At 43.1% G+C, this 18,955-nt stretch overlaps 1 protein-coding gene across 8 annotated transcripts in view; it reads right to left on the reverse strand.

Moving 5' to 3' along the window:
• Positions 1-18,955, reverse strand: part of LOC110491133 (membrane-associated guanylate kinase, WW and PDZ domain-containing protein 1) — a 204,234-nt gene that overhangs the window by 122,094 nt on the left and 63,185 nt on the right. For all 8 annotated transcript variants that reach the window (XM_036947461.1, XM_036947463.1, XM_036947465.1 and 5 more), the window contains exon 2: positions 5,145-5,261. In XM_036947461.1, the coding sequence (XP_036803356.1) occupies positions 5,145-5,261 (117 nt within the window). The remainder of the gene's footprint in view (positions 1-5,144; positions 5,262-18,955) is intronic.

Genomic DNA, 18,955 nt, shown 5'->3' on the forward strand with positions numbered 1-18,955 from the left:
GGACAGACATGATTAGGGTTGCCAAATTCCAGTAACTTTCGCAAAATGTCAAGGTTTTCCGGAAATCCTGGTTGGAGGGTTCAGGATTTCCTGCTTCCGGGAATTTTCCAACTGGGATTTCTGAAAAACCTATCCAGAAGTTTCATTTTGAGGCCAGACCATTTTAATTTCAGATTTAACCAAATAAGAAGGAGTATTTCCTATGAATGATTAAACAGGGGCTCATCTTTGTGCATTTATCAATGGCTATATCCAGGGGCAACTATCTGACTAAGCACTGGTCTCTCTGGCTCCCTTTATTTTAACCATCCTTCTTCTCCACATTACTCTACCCAGGGTTCCCCACTGAAATACAGGTCAACGTGTGAAGGCAACAAGAATTGCATGTGTGTTTATCCACAATCGCTTGTCTTTCCCCTAGGAAGGAGATCAAGATTCCAAAAGCAGTCAGTGGTGTAGTGCTTAGCCAACTCCCTGATCTTGCCACGGCATAAATAGTGTATGTTTGGCAAGAAAGGAGCTGACGAAAACACATACAGATCTGTGACCATACTATATTCAACAGGGGCGGGAGGGTAGCCTAGTGGTTAAAGCGTTGGACTAGTAACCGGAAAGTTGGAAGTTCAAATCCCTGAGCTGACAAGGTACAAATCTGTTGTTCTGCCCCTGAACAGGCAGTTGTATTTTTATTATTTTTTAAAAATTTATTTAACCTCTAGTGACTCCCCATCCCGCATGTGGGAGCGTAATCATCGACTGACACTAATTAGCATAACGCAACAGACAAAAATATTCCTGGAAAATATTCCTATTCATGAAAATCACAAATGAAATATATTGAGACACAGCTTAGCCATTTGTTAATCACCCTGTCATCTCAGATTTTCAAAATATGCTTTACAGCCAAAGCTAGACAAGCATTTGTGTAAGTTTATCAATAGCCTAGCATAGCATTTTGTCCAGCTAGCAGCAGGTAACTTGGTCACGGAAATCAGAAAAGCAATCAAATTAAATTGTTTACCTTTGATGAGCTTCGGATGTTTTCACTCATGAGACTCCCAGTTAGATAGCAAATGTTCCTTTTTTCCAAAAAGATAATTTTTGTAGGCGAAATAGCTCCATTTGTTCTTCACGTTTGGCTTGCAGTCACTACAACGCCGAAAAATATTCCAAATTAGCTCCATAATATCGACAGAAACATGGCAAACGTTGTTTATAATCAATCCTCAAGGTGTTTTTCAAATATCTATTCCATAATATATCCACCGGGACAATTCATTTTTCAGTAGGACCGATTGGAATAATGGCTACCTCTGTATTTTACGCGAGAATCACTCTGAGAGCCATCAGGTGACCACTTGCGCAATGTAGCCGCTTACGGGTATTCTTTAACATAAATCCGTAAACCTACGTCACAATGCTGTAGACACCTTTGGGAATACGGAGAAAGAGTAATCTGGTTGATAGCCCATTCACTGCTCAATAGGGACACATTGGAACGCAGCGCTTTCAAAACATGAGGCACTTCCGGATTGGATTTATCTCAGGCTTTCGCCTGCAATATCAGTTCTGTTATACTCACAGACAATATTTTTACAGTTTTGGAAACTTTCTATCCTAAGCTGTCAATTATATGCATATTCTAGCATCTTGTCCTGACAAAATATCCTGTTTACTACGGGAACGTTATTTTTCCAAAAATGAAAACACTGCCCCTCCCTCACTAGGCAAGTCAGTTAAGAACAAATTCTTATTTTCAATGACGGCCTGTTTAGGGGTAGAATGACAGAATGTCAGCTCTGGGGTTTGAACTTGCAACCTTCCGGTTACTAGTCAAACACTCTAACCACTAGGCTACCCTGACGCCCCACTGTACCTAGACCGTCATTGAAAATAAGAATTTGTTCTTAGCTGACTTGCCTAGTTAAAAAAAGGGAAAAATAAAACACACAAAAAAAAACCAGTCATGTTGGATTTGGTGGACCCGCCAGGACAGTATGGATGTTTTGGGAATACATTTCTGTCCTCTGAGCCTGGGTCATTTCCCCATCTCCCTGTTGGGATATTTTCTAGAGCTCAACGTGTTCATCACATAATCAGGCAGCAAATCTATTTTCAATATATCAGAACATCATAATCCCAGTCAGGCTACCGGGAGAGCAGCTCATAGAGGACTTACCAGTCACATGGCCCAGGCAGAAAGAGAGAGAGAAAGAAGGATACAGAGAGAGAGAGAGAAAAGTCTTCGAAAGCCAAGTTAACAAACAGATCACAGACCATTTCGAATCCCACCATACCTTCTCCGCTATGCAATTTGGTTTCCGAGCTGGTTGCACCTCAGCCACGCTCATCATAACCTATATCATAACCGCCATCGATAAAATGGCAGCTTTCGACTCTGTCAATCACCATATTCTTATCGGCAGACTCAATAGCCTTGGTTTCTCAAATGATTCCCTCGCCTGGTTCACCAACTACTTCTCAGACAGAGTTCAGTGTGTCAAAGAGAGAGATACAGAGAGAAAGAGGGATACAGAGTGAGAGAGAAAGAGAGATACAAAGAGAGAGAGAGAAAGAGGGATACAGAGTGAGAGAGAAAGAGAGATACAAAGAGAGAGAGAGAGATACAGAGAGAAAGAGGGATACAGAGTGAGAGGGAAAGAGAGATACAAGGAGAGAGAGATACAGAGAGAAAGAGGCATAGAGAGGAGAGAGAAAGAGGGATACAGAGGAGAGAGAGAAAATGAGGGATACAGAGGGGGACGAGAGAGAGAAGGAGGGACAGATAGAGAGAGAAAGAGGAATACAGAGAGATAGAGAGAGAAAGAGGGATACAGAATAGAGAGAGACAGAGGAATATAGAGAGATAGAGAGAAAGAAGGATACAGAGGAGAGAGAAAGAGGGATACAGAGAGGAGAGAGAGCAGGGGGATACAGAGAGTGAACGAGAGAGAGAGAGAGAGGAGGGACAGAGAGAGAGAAAGATAAAGAGGAATACAGAGAGAGAGAAAGAGGGATACAGAGAGGAGAGAGAAAGAGGGATGCAGAGAGATAGAGAGAGAAAGAGTGATACAGAGGTAGATAGAGAAAAAGGGATACAGAGACAGAGAGAAAGAGGAATACGGAGAGAGAGAAAGAGGGATACAGAGATGAGAGAGAAAGAGGGATACAGAGATAGAGGGATACAAAGAGAGAGAGAAAGAGGGATACAGAGGAGAGAGAGAAAGAGGGATACAGAGAGATACAGAGAGAAAGAGGGATACAGAGGTAGAGAGAAAGAGGGATACAGAGAGATACAGAGAGAGAGATGGATACAGAGGTAGAGAGAAAGAGGGATACAGAGAGATAGAGAGAGAAAGGGGGATACAGAGGAGAGAGAAAGAGGGATACAGAGGGAGAAAGAAGCATACAGAGAGAGAGAAAGAGGGATACAGAGAGAGAGAGAAAGAGGGACACAGAGAGGGAGAGAAAGAGGGGAGAGAGGGAGAAAGAGAGAGAGAAAGAAGGATACAGAGAGAGAGGGACACAGAGAGGGAGAGAAAGAGGGGAGAGAGGGAGAAAGAGAGAGAGAAAGAAGGATACAGAGAGAGAGAGAAAGAGGGGAGAGAGAGAGAAAGAGAGAGAGAAAGAAGGATACAGAGAGAGAGAGAAAGAGGGGAGAGAGAGAGAAAGAGAGAGAGAAAGAAGGATACAGAGAGAGAGAGAAAGAGGGGAGAGAGGGAGAAAGAGAGAGAGAAAGAAGGATACAGAGAGAGAGAGAAAGAAGGATACAGAGAGAGCGAATGGGAGAAAAATAGAGACAAAAAAGAAAAGGGGGGGAAGGAAATTATTTTAATATTTTCTAGCCCAAAAGCCTGTTTCTATCTGGCCAAGTAAAGCCACACAAACACACACACACACACACACACACACACACACACACACACACACACACACACACACACACACACACACACACACACACACACACACATACACATTCACATTCACATTCACATTCACATTCACATTCACATTCACATACACATACACATACACATACACATACACATTCACATTCACATTCACATTCACATTCACATTCACAAACACATACACATACACATACACATACACATTCACATTCGCATACACAAACACACACACACACACACACGCGCACACACACACACACACACACACACACAAACACTTTCACATTTCAGATGCATAAAGAGGTGCTGCTATGTGGTAGGAAAGGGAATGTCTCTCTCCACTGATGGGATTTTGCTTGTGACTGAGACATGTGATCATGAAAACAACGTCCCCACTGAGAACATCACAACAGCCACACACACATGCAGCCAAACACACACTCACACACGTAAGCAACTGCTGTCAGGTCCTTGACAATATACACTGTGGTTGATTAGCAGGGCTTCATTGATTCAGAGGAAGGTTCACGGCCTATCCACAACAGACCACTCGACCAGAATATTTTGGATGTAAAGCTCCACTTTCAAAAACATACTATTCAAATGTATCAGCGACTACATGGAGTAAACTGTCACATAATGTTCTACTGCAGAAGTGTACTATGCCCAGCACCAATCACATCCAACAGATAATGAGCTGACCTCACAGTACACAGTTGTCTGCTCTGGCATCCACCCAGGTCATTGGCCCACCACACCACACACTGTACTGTAGTTAAGTGAAACATCTGGGAGGGCAGATTTCCAGTGTCGGGAGGACAAATGGATCACTGGTGTTCCAAAAACACAGAACATTTTATTAGATTACGGTACATCTGAATGGCTTATTTGTGTCTACGCACTTAGAAAAATTGTTTTTTTGGCTGTCCCCATAGGAGAACCCTTTTTGATTCCAGGTAGAACCCTTTTTGGATTCCATATAGAACCCTCTCTGGAAATGGTTCTACATGGAACCCACAGCCGAAGAACCCTTTAAGGTCCTAGATAGCACCTTTTTTCCTAATGGGTGGGGTGGGGTGGGGTGGGGGGGGGGGGGGATATTATGAGGAGTTAGAGGGAAAGATGAGGTGGGGTGAAAGGGGAGGCAGAGAAGGAATATTGTGAGGATGATGAGGAGTTTTAGGAGGAGGAAGACGAAGATGAGACTGAAGATTAGGGGGTGGAACTCACAAGGCATAGCATGGTGGTAGAGGTTAGCTCTGATGGTCTGTTGGAGCTCATGGTCGGGGGAGGACTTCTGAAACCTCAGGCTCAGGTAGTGCTTCAAGTCCTTGTTCAGCTTGTTACCTGCACAGGGAAACCACACGGGAACAATGGTTACGCCTCATTTCACAATACACAATTTGCATAGCAAATTTGAACATTTTGTGTGCCAGGTATTGGATCTGCATGTGCTTCAGCCCACTCCTCTGACTATTGTTGTCATGCCATACATGTGTTGTTTACCAAGAGATTACATGTTTCTTTTGGTTTCACAAGTAGCACATGTAATTCCTGTCTGGCAGTGGCAGTATATTCATTACACTCTGGTGAAGTCATCATTTTGGGACCAAATCAGAGCTGGTTGATTAGCAGCAGTGAATGTTTCAGCTGCCACATAGCTGATGGACCTCACCACGTCTGCTCAACTTCACCCACAGGCACAGAGAGAGAGAGAGAGAGAGAGAGAGAGAGAGAGAGAGAGAGGAGGAAGGAAGGAAGAAGAAAAGAGAAAGACAGAAATAGATAGAGAGAAATTGTGAGAGGGGGAAGTAGAGAGAGCAAGAGAGAGAAATGGATAGAAAGAGAAAGATAAGACAGACATGCACAAACAGCAAGCGAGGTGGGCTGAGGTAATTGAGAACAACAGTTCCCTGATTTGCTAAGAGCTGCCAGGTTCAGTCAGCGTCTGTCCAATCAGAGCCCCTGACGCGCTCCCTCTCTGCTGTGTTTGAATGAAGCACTCAGTCTCCCAGAAGGAGAGGAGTCACAATGGGGCCAGATGGCCAGGGCTCTCTCTCACGCCAGGGTCTCATTTAGGACCGTTTAATGATCTCCAAATATATCATCCATGTCTGGGGAGCTGGCCAGCCATTTTGGGGGCATTGGCCAGCATCTCTCCACACAGACCCCTGACCATGATGGAAGCTGCTTATTAATATACACTGCTCAAAAAAATAAAGGGAACACTAAAATAACACATCCTAGATCTGAATGAATGAAATATTCTTATTAAATACTTTTTTCTTTACATAGTTGAATGTGCTGACAACAAAATCACACAAAAATGATCAATGGAAATCAAATGTATCAACCCATGGAGCTCTGGATTTGGAGTCACACTAAAAATTAAAGTGGAAAACCACACTACAGGCTGATCCAACTTTGATATAATGTCCTTAAAACAAGTCAAAATGAGGCTCAGTAGTGTGTGTGGCCTCCACGTGCCTGTATGACCTCCCTACAATGCCTGGGCATGCTCCTGATGAGGTGGTGGATGGTCTCCTGAGGGATCTCCTCCCAGACCTGGACTAAAGCATCCGCCAACTCCTGGACAGTCTGTGGATGGAGCGAGACATGATGTCCCAGATGTGCTCAATTGGATTCAGGTCTGGGGAACGGGCGGGCCAGTCCATAGCATCAATGCCTTCCTCTTGCAGGAACTGCTGACACACTCCAGCCACATGAGGTCTAGCATTGTCTTACATTAGGAGGAACCCAGGGCCAACCGCACCAGCATATGGTCTCACAAGGGGTCTGATGGCAGTCAGGCTACCTCTGGCGAGCACATGGAGGGCTGTGCGGCCCCCCAAAGAAATTCCACCCCACACCATGACTGACCCACCGCCAAACCGGTCATGCCGGAGGATGTTGCAGGCAGCAGAACGTTCTCCACGGCGTCTCCAGACTGTCACGTCTGTCACATGTGCTCAGTGTGAACCTGCTTTAATCTGTGAAGAGCACAGGGCGCCAGTGGCGAATTTGCCAATCTTGGTGTTCTCTGGCAAATGCCAAATGTCCTGCACGGTGTTGGGCTGTAAGCACAACCCCCACCTGTGGATGTCGGGCCCTCATACCAACCTCATGGAGTCTGTTTCTGACCGTTTGAGCAGACACATGCACATTTGTGGCCTGCTGGAGGTCATTTTGCAGGGCTCTGGCAGTGCTCCTCCTGCTCCTCCTTGCACAAAGGCGGAGGTAGCGGTCCTGCCGCCGGGTTGTTGCCCTCCTACGGCCTCCTCCACGTCTCCTGATGTACTGGCCTGTCTCCTGGTAGCGCCTCCATGCTCTGGACACTACGCTGACAGACACAGCAAACCTTCTTGCCACAGCTCGCATTGATGTGCCATCCTGGATGAGCTACACTACCTGAGCCACTTGTGTGGGTTGTAGACTCCGTCTCATGCAACCACTAGAGTGAAAGCACCGCCAGCATTCAAATTCCAGCAGGTATATCTCACTAGTCACCCCCAAAACCAATTCTTTCTTTGGCCGCCTCTCCTTCCAGTTCTCTGCTGCCAATGACTGGAACGAACTACAAAAATCTCTGAAACTGGAAACACTTATCTCCCTCACTAGCTTTAAACACCAACTGTCAGAGCAGCTCACAGATTACTGCACCTGTACATAGCCCACTTATAATTTAGCCCAAACAACTACCTCTTTCCCAACTGTATTTAATTTATTTATTTATTTTGCTCCTTTGCACCCCATTATTTTTATTTCTACTTTGCACATTCTTCCATTGCAAAACTACCATTCCAGTGTTTTACTTGCTATATTGTATTTACTTTGCCACCATGGCCTTTTTTGCCTTTACCTCCCTTCTCACCTCATTTGCTCACATTGTATATAGACTTGTTTATACTGTATTATTGACTGTATGTTTTACTCCATGTGTAACTCTGTGTCGTTGTATCTGTCGAACTGCTTTGCTTTACCTTGGCCAGGTCGCAATTGTAAATGAGAAATATGAGAAATGAGAAATGTGAAATAAAAAAATAAAATAAAAAGTGACCAAAACATCAGCCAGGAAGCATATGAACTGAGAAGTGGTCTGTGGTTATCACCTGCAGAACCACTCCTTTATTGGGGGTGTCTTGTTAATTGCCTATAATTTCCACCTGTTGTCTATTCCATTTGCACAACAGCATGTGAAATTTATTGTCAATCAGTGTTGCTTCCTAAGTGGACAGTTTGATTTCACAGAAGTGTGATTGACTTGGAGTTACATTGTGTTGTTTAAGTGTTCTCTTTATTTTTTTTGAGCAGTATATTGTAATGACACTATTCAATGTGTATAGATCGTTAAAAACATAATACAACAAGTTTAACATGAACAGTCATATTAAATAATAATAGATTTATTTGTTATAATTTTTTGAAGAAAATGGGGTATTTTATAGCTACAATATGTAACTTTCTGGGTGACCCGAGCAAATTTGCATAGACATGTGAGTTATAGATCAGTTCTATGTGTGGTATTTCTATGCTTCCCGTTCTTAAGTATCGTTTTTGCATCTTTTATTTTGGGTTTTGTACACCAGCTTCAAACATCTAAAAATACTATATTTTTAGTTATGAAAAATATATTTCACAGCGGTTTAGATGGTACAATGATTATCGACACAATGATTGCTTGTTTTGTCACAAACTGAAATTAGGCAAACTATTTGAATTTTAGCAACCATGAAATGGCAGAGCTTTTTCTGCATAGTGCATCTTTAAATGGCTGGTTATATTATTAGAAAGGAAAAGTTTAGTTCTTCGTAGCTAAAATGTGTTCACCATTTGAGAGTATATACCACTTACTAGTAGCCAAGTTCAGCAAATCAGCTACTCAGAGATGAATTCATCTTCTGATTATAACTAATCAACTAATTGAGGTTATGATTATTATTTGACCCCCTGATTAGTTAGAAACAAAATGATTTGGGAACAAAAGCCTGCTCATAGATATAGAACAGAACAGATTGGCCTATCGAATAAAATAGATATAGAACTGTTTCAGACAGACAGACATCTGTCACACAGCCGTGTGGCCCTGCATCACGTCCACTTCCCATGGACTCACACAGCTTAACCACAGACCACACATAAATCTATGTCCACCCCAACCAACCTGTTCACAACTTACAGTACAGACTCACTTTCAGTTTTACCAATGCAACACCCACAACCCTAATGCAACCTCTGGCCTATATACACTTAGAAAAAAAGTTTACAAAAGGGTTCTGCAGCTGTACTTACAGGACCTTCAAACTCCACTCTGGACCTGGAAGCCAGTTCCACTGCATGTTTTCCCATTGTTCCCCTCTAACCAGGAACTGATTTAGACCTGGGACACCAGGTGTGTGCAGTTAATTATCAGGCAGAACAGAAAACGAGCTGGCTCCCAACCTCGTGGGGTAAGAGTTGACTACCCCTGCAGAAGTAGATGCCTTTGTGGGAAAAAAAATGGCTCTACCTTGAACCAAAAGGGTTCTTCAAAAGGTTATCCTACAGTATACACTTTTCTAAGAGTGTACTGTATACCCGAGGCACAGCATCTCAATGCTAGAGGCGTCACTACAGACCCTGGTTTGATCCCGGGTTATATCACAACCGGCCGTGATCGGGAGTCCCAAAGTGCGGGGCACAATTAGCCCAGCATCGTCCGGGTGAGGGAAGGGTTTGTAAATAAGAATATGTTCTTAACAGACTTGCCTGGTTAAACAAAAACATAAAGAAATATAGCACCAAGGAGTCCTCACAAATACAGAATCAAAGGGAACATTATCAAATTACCATTCCATCCCAGAGAATAAACAACAATATTCAGTTTAGCCTAAACTCATAGAAATACAACCATTACATGTTGTCAGGGTAGGAATCTGAAACACTGCCCAGCAGCTAGCGTGCTCTGCTGTATTTTTCCGTTCCCCTACACACACAGCCCTCTGTGTAATTCTGGGCGAGCAAGGCACAGTCAGGTAATTGTTACCTAGCAACCAGCCAGTCCTGACAACCATCGTTATGGTCCCTGCTAGGCAAGCAGCCTGCATTCAGACTAAAAACATTTAGAAATACAAGCTAGCACAAACACACATCAGTGTGCACACACACACATCAGTGTGCGCATGCACGCACGCACGCACGCACGCACGCACACACACACACACACACACACACACACACACACACACACACACACACACACACACACACACACACACACACACACAGGTCAATGGACAAGGTTTACTCCTCTAAAACATGGGTACATTAGATGTGTCATAGGGATAAAATGTCTTATAATCGCTATCATCAGAATAGTCGTATACATGTGATTTACCATCACTCATGAAAAATACTCAACATCTTCCTCAATCCTGAGCCCCAGTAGTATCCCCTAGGTGGGGACCACCATTAGGCATTACATCACCTCTCCTGTGGCTGGGGAGAGCTGGTACAGAGCTGGAACAGAGCAGGCAGGGTGCAGGCAGCCCAGGTGTCATGCCCCATCAATGATGAAGTCATCAAATATTTAAGATTTTCAAGGATTTACAGCCATGTGCAGCAGGGATTATTTCAAACACAGTGTGTGTGTGTGTGTGTGTGTGTGTGTGTGTGTGTGTGTGTGTGTGTGTGTGTGTGTGTGTGTGTGTGCGTGCGTGTGTACCTGCATGAGATTGAGAGTGTGTATGTGCTGCTGATTCTCTCTCTCCACACAGACACAGTTAAATAAACACACAGAGAAATTCCATACACATTTGCACACACAGGAATGAGACAAGCATGACCACTGCTAACATTTACCAAATCGAAAATCAACGCAACCGCCATACATACACACACAAGAGACGTTGATGTTTCAATATTCTTCGATTGTCCTGATCCCATTTTTGATAGACAATGAGTTCATCAGTGATGGAGTGGGAAGCCGAGGCAAATCCCTCCAAGAACACTCTGCCCCAGATAAGGAGTTGAGGAACACACAGAGGTCAAGGAGACATCTCTACACACACACACACACACAGTCTCTGCTTCTCCCTGACAGACATGAAGGGTGCGTTCATAAATTCACTCTTGCTATCTACTCCGATTTCAGAGCACTCTCGTCTGAGTGTGCCAGAGTGCAGAATAACTGATTAATTTACGAATGCTGAAAACCCGCTGAATATGTCCGGTGTTAGGGAGGAGGTGAGGCCACTCGGAGGAGTGTGGTGTCAGGAAAACAACCTCTCACTCAATGTAAACAAAACAAAGGAGATGATCGTGGGCTTCAGGAAACAGCAGAGGGTGCACCCCCCTATCCACATCGATGGGACGGTAGTGGAGAAGGTTGAAAGTTTTAAGTTCTTCGGCGTAGGTCAGTACAGGTGCATCAAAGCTGGGACCGCGAGGCTGAAAAACAGCTTCTATCTCAAGGCCATCAGACTGTTAAACAGCCATAACTAACACAGAGGCTGCTGCCTACATACAGACTCAAATCATTGGCCACTTTAATAAATGGATCACTAGTCACTTTAAATAATGCCACTTTAATCATGTTTACATATCTTACATTACTCATCTCATACTGTATTTTAATATCATCTATTTCATCTCATCTCTGCCGCTCGGCCATTGCTCATCCATATATTTATATGTACATATTCCTATTCCATCCCTTTAGATTTGTGTGTATAAGGTAGTTGTTGTGGGACTGTTAGACTACTTATCAGATATTACTGCACTGTTGGAACTAGAAGCACAAGCATTTCGCTACACTCACATTAACATCTGCTAACCATGTGTATGTGACTGATAAAATTTGATTTGATTTTAAACGTAGGCAAAAAACATAATTAAATTGTTGCCAGCAGCACAGTTAGTCACCAACACTCTGGGTAACATGAAAAGAGCCTAATCAGCTCTGCTAAGGCGAGAAAAATAGAGTGAGGTGCTCTCTCATTTGTGTCTGGAAATAGCTAGCAAGCTAACTAACTTCAGCCAGTTATCTTGGGTGCTTGACTGCCATTGTGAGGTCAGAATGCTCCAATCAACCCTACTCCTTGGCCAGAGCGTCCAGTGTGCGCTCTGAACGCTCTCTGACACTCCAGAGTGAATTTACAAACACACCCGAACAGAACAGAAACAAACACCAGGGTTAATTCTTAATTGAGTTGGCACTGGCTCTTTACTTCAAATTAAATTCTGGAAATTTAATTGAATTGGAACACCCCACAGGTAGCGGAATTGGAATTTAATTTGAATTAAAGGAAGCGTAATTTATTTAAATGGAATTCAATGAAATTCAAACTGCTTCTTTATTCTACACATCACCATAGTAATGTTTATTTTGACGTCATGAATGTTTACCATTTCAATACCATGTAGCATAATGTTGAAACATTTCATTTTTAAAACTCATACTTCCAAAACAGTTTAAAAGAAATACAGTGGTCTGGAAATATTCTATAATATTTAAACATTCCCTTAATCTTTTTAAATACATTTCCAAGAGTGCATTAAGATTAAACAGACCAAGCAGACCAGGCTGTGGTTTGGGATTTAAGTAGTCAATGAAAGAAGTAAAAAAATTCTTCCTTAGTTGTACATTTTCTCAAAATCTAATGGTACAGCCTAGACTTGATCCAATATCTTAAGAAGTTGAACATGTTATTACACCAACCTTGTGAAATTGACAAACTGACACATTTTCATTTTCTTTAAAAACAACTTTATATCGAAGAAGTGTTTTCGATTTGACAACCTGCACATGCTCAGTTCAGCGCGGTTAGACATGAGGACGTGTTTCTATGCATGAATGAGATTAACTAACCAGTGTTTCTGCCTATCTTCATACAGTACTGTCTTTGACTGCAGTTTGGAAGGGAACAAGCTAACGTCTCATGACAATGAAAAATACTGTTTGACATCTTTGAGTTATAATCAAACTAGTATTGGAAATGGTATGTGTATTCTTTGCATGAATAAGTGTCATATCCATTTGATAAAACATTTGTCAAATGAAGATGGCGCTGCAGTGGATAGCAGGCTATGACCGAAAACAGCTTCTGGAGATCAGAACAGCGATCACTAACCTCAATTCGTATGACAATTTATACATTAACGAGTCGGCAGCTCTGGACATTCTGCTTACTCTGTACCAGGCCCTAGTCCCTGGGACTCGAAAGTGGAAGCTACGGCACAAAAAAGGCAGACGTGCAGGCATCCTGACAAGACGACACTGGCAAGCAAATAAACCGCCTCTACCCTCCGTTCTGTTGGCAAACAGTCCAGTCACTAGAGAACAAACTGGATGAGCTCTGTTCGAGACCAGCCTATCAACGGGAAAAGAAGAGGAGAGCTGCACACTCTAGGAGCTCAGACGCAATAGTTTAATATCAACGTTTGAAAACCAAGCTATCTTCATCAGGGTATAATGAGTAACAATGCGGGTCACTAGTTTATATAGAGTTTGAAAGGACACACACAGGTGTCTATAATCAAGGCCAGCTGTGGCTTGATTTAATTGGTTGATTTACAGATATATATAGAACATGTAAAAAAATAATGAATGGATAACATATGATCATAGATACAACTTGGCTGCATAGGCCTACAAACATTATTTACAATAGATAACAAAAACACAAGAATCACAAGAATGGCTTCAGATCAAAGTCTACATTGAGACCTCGAAGGGAGCAAGGGTCTTTAAATTAAAGATCCAGGCAGCCTCTCGTTTTAACAGCCAATTGTCAAGGTCACCCCCTCTCCTAGGGAGGGTGATGTGTTTTATGCCGCTATAGCAAAGGGACAACATAGAGTGGTTCACTTCCAAAAAGTGGGCCGCAAATGGGTACATGGAGTTTTTCCACCTAATGGTGCTACGATGCACAGAGATTCTTACTTTTAGTTACTTAATTTTGCCCACATCATTTTTACCACAAGGACAAGTTATAAGATAAATAACTGCCTTGGTGGAACACGTGATAACACCTTTGATTGGGATCTGTTTGCCTGTTTGGGGGTGTTTGAAGGATCTACATTGGTAAGTGCCATTGCATTGAGCGCAGCCATTACACTTGTAGTTTCCACCTGGCGCAAGGAGACGTTGTGCGGGGGTATTTTGGGATGGTAAATCAGAGGTTACCAGTTGAGAATGCGACCAATGGAGGGTCCAGAAACACATTACCGATACTGTCATCGGATCTTAGAATGTGCCAATGTTTGTGAACGATTCCCTTAATTTGTTCAGAGCACATTGGATGGCGCGTAGTAAGAATGCAATAATGCTTCTTTTTGCGAGACTTTGCTTGAAAGAGATTATGTCTCGATTTGTTTTGTATTTTCTCAACAGCAGTATTGATCTGACCATTTTAGGACCCCCTTTTGTTGAATTTTCTTTGCATCACAGCCATGGTTCTGTGGAAATCTGATTGTTTTTTGCAAATTCTTTTGATTGGACAGAATTGCCTGAAGGGTAAGCTGTTTTTCAAGGGAAGCAAGTGACAGCTATCAACCCTCAACAAACTGTTACAATCAGTGGGTTTCCTGTAAATATCTGTGTATAGAACATTATCCTCACACAAAATCAAAAGATCAAGGACACTTACTTGTTGTGTGTCAGATTGCATAGTGAATCTCAGGTGCTCAGAACAAGAGGTAAGAAGCATGGAATGCCTTGAGCTGTTTTGTATCACCCTCCATAAAACCAAAATATCATCAATGTACCGTTTCCAAATAATAATGTTTTTTGAGAGGATTGACGATTTATTGTTTCACCATGCATCCCACGTACAAATTAACATAGTTAGGAGCCATAGGGGGTCCCATAGCAGTACCCTTCATCTCGATAAAAAAACATGTTTGAAACATCAAATAGTTGTGTGTGAGTACTATTTCAGCCAATGTTATAATACATGACCTGGGGGGTAGTTCAATTGGGTCACGTTGCAAAAGAAAATGTTCCATGGCATCAATACTTCCCTCGTGTGGAATATTAGTGTATAACGACTAAACATCAACAGTTAATAACAAGGTATTCTTGTGGTTTTGTTATCTATTGTAAAGAATGTTTGTAGGCCTATGCAGCCAAGTTGTATCTATGATCATATGTAATCAATTCATGCTTCTTTTTTTAATATATTTTTTTACATGTTCTATTTCTATAAATCAACCAATGAAATCAAGCCACAGCTGGCCATGATTATAGACACCTGTGTGTGTCCTTTCAAACTCTATATAAACTAGTGACCCGCATTGTTACTCATTATACCCTTATGAAGACAGCTTTGCTGTCGGAAAGTTGGTATTCAATTATTGCATCTGAGCTCCTAGAGTGTGTAGCTCTCCTTTTCATTTGACGTGTTCTACTCTGCTAGCCAGCACCTCGCCAAACCAGGTGTGCGTTTCTTTCGCCTCCACATATCCTATCAACGAGACCTGAAGAACTGTAATATTCTATGTTTCACAGAGTTGTGGCTGAACAAGGACATGGATAATATACATTTCGCTGGCTTTTCAATGCATCCCAGAAGCTCTCAACCTGCTCCACTACAGCCCCGTCGATGAAAATGGGGGCGTGCTCGGTCCTCCGTTTCCTGTAGTCCACAATCATCTCCTTTGTCTTGATCACGTTGTGGGAGAGGTTGTTGTCCTGGCACGTCACGGCCAGGTCTCTGACCTCCTCCCTATAGGCTGTCTCATCAATGTCGGTGATCAGTTCTACAACTGTTGTGTCATCGGCAAACTTGATGGTGTTGGAGTCTTGCCTGGCAATGCAGTCATGAGTGCAGGAGGGGACTAAGCATGCACCCCTGAGGGGCCCCCATGTTGAATATCAGCGTGGCGGATGTTTTGCTACATACCCTTACCACCTGGGGGCGGCTCGTCAGGAAGTCCAGGATCCAGTTGCAGAGGGAGGTATTCGATCCCAGGGTCCTTAGCTTAGTGATGAGCATTAAGGGCACTATGGTGTTGAACGCTGAGCTGTAGTCAATGGACAGCATTCTCACATACAGTGCCTTGCGAAAGTATTCGGCCCCCTTGAACTTTGCGACCTTTTGCCACATTTCAGGCTTCAAACATAAAGATATAAAACTGTATTTTTTTGTGAAGAATCAACAACAAGTGGGACACAATCATGAAGTGGAACGACATTTATTGGATATTTCAAACTTTTTTAACAAATCAAAAACTGAAAAATTGGGCGTGCAAAATTATTAAATTATTATAGGTCTACACTTGTTGTATTCGGCACATGTGACAAATATAGTTTGATTTGATCTGCTTCATCTGACCACTTCCGTATTGAGCAAGTCACTAGTGCTTCCTGCTTGATTTTTTGCTTGTAAGCAGGAACTAGGAGGATAGAATTATGGTCAGATGTGCCAAATGGAGGGTGAGGGAGAGCTTTGTCTTTGTCTCTGTGTGTGGAGTAAAAGTTGTCTAGAACTTTTTCCCCTGTGGTTGCACATTTAACATGCTGGTAGAAATAAGGTCAAACGGATTTAAGTTTCCCTGTATTAAAGTCCCTGGCCACTAGGAGCTCCGCCTCTGGATGAGAGTTTTCCTGTTTTCTTATGGCCGTATACAGCTCATTGAGTGCAGTTTTAGTGCCAGGATTGTTTTGTGGTGGTATATGCTGTGAAAAATACAGATGAAAACCCTCTTGGTAAATATTGTGGTCTACACTTTTTCATGAGATACTCTTCCTCAGGCGAGCAAACCTTGAGACTTCCTTAGATTTCATGCAACAGCTGGTGTTTACAAAAATACATATGCCGCCACCCCTTGTCTTACCAGAGGACGCTGTTCTATCCGGCCGAAAAAGCTTAAAACCCGCCAGCTGTATGTTAATCATGTCGTTGTTCAACCACGGCACGGTGAAACATAAGATATTACTTTAACTTTTTTTTTTATGTCCCGTTGGTAGGATATACCTGATCATAGTTCATTTATTTTAATATTGAATGATTGTACGTTGGCTAATAGGACCGATGGTAAAGGTAGATTACCCTCTTGGTCCACGATACCTCCGTCTCTTTCTCCTGCAAATGACGGGGATCAGGGCCTTGTTGGGCATCGGAAGTAAATCCTTCCCATCCTACTCGTTGAAGAAGAAGAATTCCTCCAGTACGGGGTGAGTAATCGCTGTCCTGATATCAAGAAGCTCTTTTCGGTCATAAGACACAGTGGCAGAAACATTATCTAAAAAATAAGTTACAAATAACACAAAAAAACATACACAATAGCACAATTGGTTACGGGATCGGCAGCCATCTCCTTCGGCGCCATCCTCTCATTCTCCATTTTCCATGCATAAGAGCACCAGCTGTTCTGGGCGACTGTGATCTCACTCTCCATAGCCGATGTGAGTAAGACCTTTAAACAGATTAACATTCACAAGGATACATTTTTAACCTCTCCCTGACACAGTCTGTAATACATACATGTCTCAAGCAGACCACCATAGTTCCTGTGCCCATGAATGCCAATGTAACCTATTTAAATGACTATCGCCCATAGTACTCACATTTGTAGCCATAAAATGCTTTGAAAGAAGAATCATGGCTCACATCAACACCATAATCCCTGACACCCTGGACCCATTCCAAATCACATACTGCCTCCAACAGATCCATAGATGACGCAATCTCTATTGTACTCCACACTGCCATCTCCCACCTGGACAAGAGGAACACCTATGTGAGTAAGCTGTTCATTGACTACAGCTCCGAGTTCATCACCATAGTGCCCTCCAAGCTCATCACTAAGCTCATAACCCTGGGTCTGAACAACTCCCTCTGCAACTGAATGACCTTCTGACGGGCCACCCCCAAGTGGTGAGGGTAGGCAACAACACATCCGTCTCACTGACATTCTACACGGAGCCCCTTAGGGGTACGTGTTTAGTTCCCTCCTGTACTCCCTGTTAACCCACGACTGCGTGGCCGAACAGGACAACACCAGGTCCGTGACCTGGCAGTATGGTGCCAGGACAACAATCTCTCCCTCAACATCAGCAAGACAAAGGAGATGATTGTGGACTGCAGTAAATAGAGGGCCAAGAACGCCACCATCCACACCAATAGGGCTGTAGTGGAGCGGGTTGAGACCTTCAAGTTCCTCTGTGTTCACATCACTAAGGAATTAACATGGTCCACACACACCAACACAGTCAGCACCTCTTCCCACTCAGGAGGCTGAAACGATTTGTCATGGGCCTTCAGGTCCTCATATTATACAGCTGTACCATTGGAGAGCATCTTAACTGGCTGCATCACCACTTGGTATAGCAACTGCTTGGCATCCGACCGCAAGGCGCTACAGACGGTAGTGTGTACAGCCTAGTACATCACTCGGACGGGCGGCACTTCCTGTCATCCAGGACCTCAATACCAGGCGGTGTCAGAGGAATTTCCTAAAGATTGTCAAAGACTCCAGCCACCCAAGTGGTGGACTGTTCTCTATGCTACCGTACTGGCAAGCGGTAGCAGATGCACCAAAACTGGAACCAATAGGACCCTGAACAGCTTCTACTCCCAAGCCGTAAGACTGCTGAATAGTTAACCAGATAGCTGCCTGGACTATCTGCATTGACCCTTTTGCAATAACTATTTTGACTCATCACATACACTGAGTACACCAAACATTAGGAACGCCTTCCTAATATTGAGTTGAGTCCTTTGGGTGGTGGACCATTCTTGATACACACGGGAAACTGTTGAGTGTCAAACCCAGCAGTGTTTCAGTTCTTGACACAAAACGGTGCGTCTGGCACCTACTACCATACCCCGTTCAAAGACACTTAAATATTTTTTTTTACCCATTCACCCTCTGAATGGCACACATACACAATCCATGTCTCACTTGTCTCACGGCTTAAAAATCCTTCTTTAACCTGTCTCCTCCCCTTCATCTACACTGATTGAAGTGACATCAATAAGGGATCATAGCTTTCAACTGGATTCACCTGGTCGGTCTAAGTCATGGAAAGAGAAGGTGTCCTTATGTTTTGTGCACTCCGT

Source organism: Oncorhynchus mykiss, chromosome 16 (assembly GCF_013265735.2).
Source record: "Oncorhynchus mykiss isolate Arlee chromosome 16, USDA_OmykA_1.1, whole genome shotgun sequence".
NCBI lineage: Eukaryota > Metazoa > Chordata > Actinopteri > Salmoniformes > Salmonidae > Oncorhynchus > Oncorhynchus mykiss.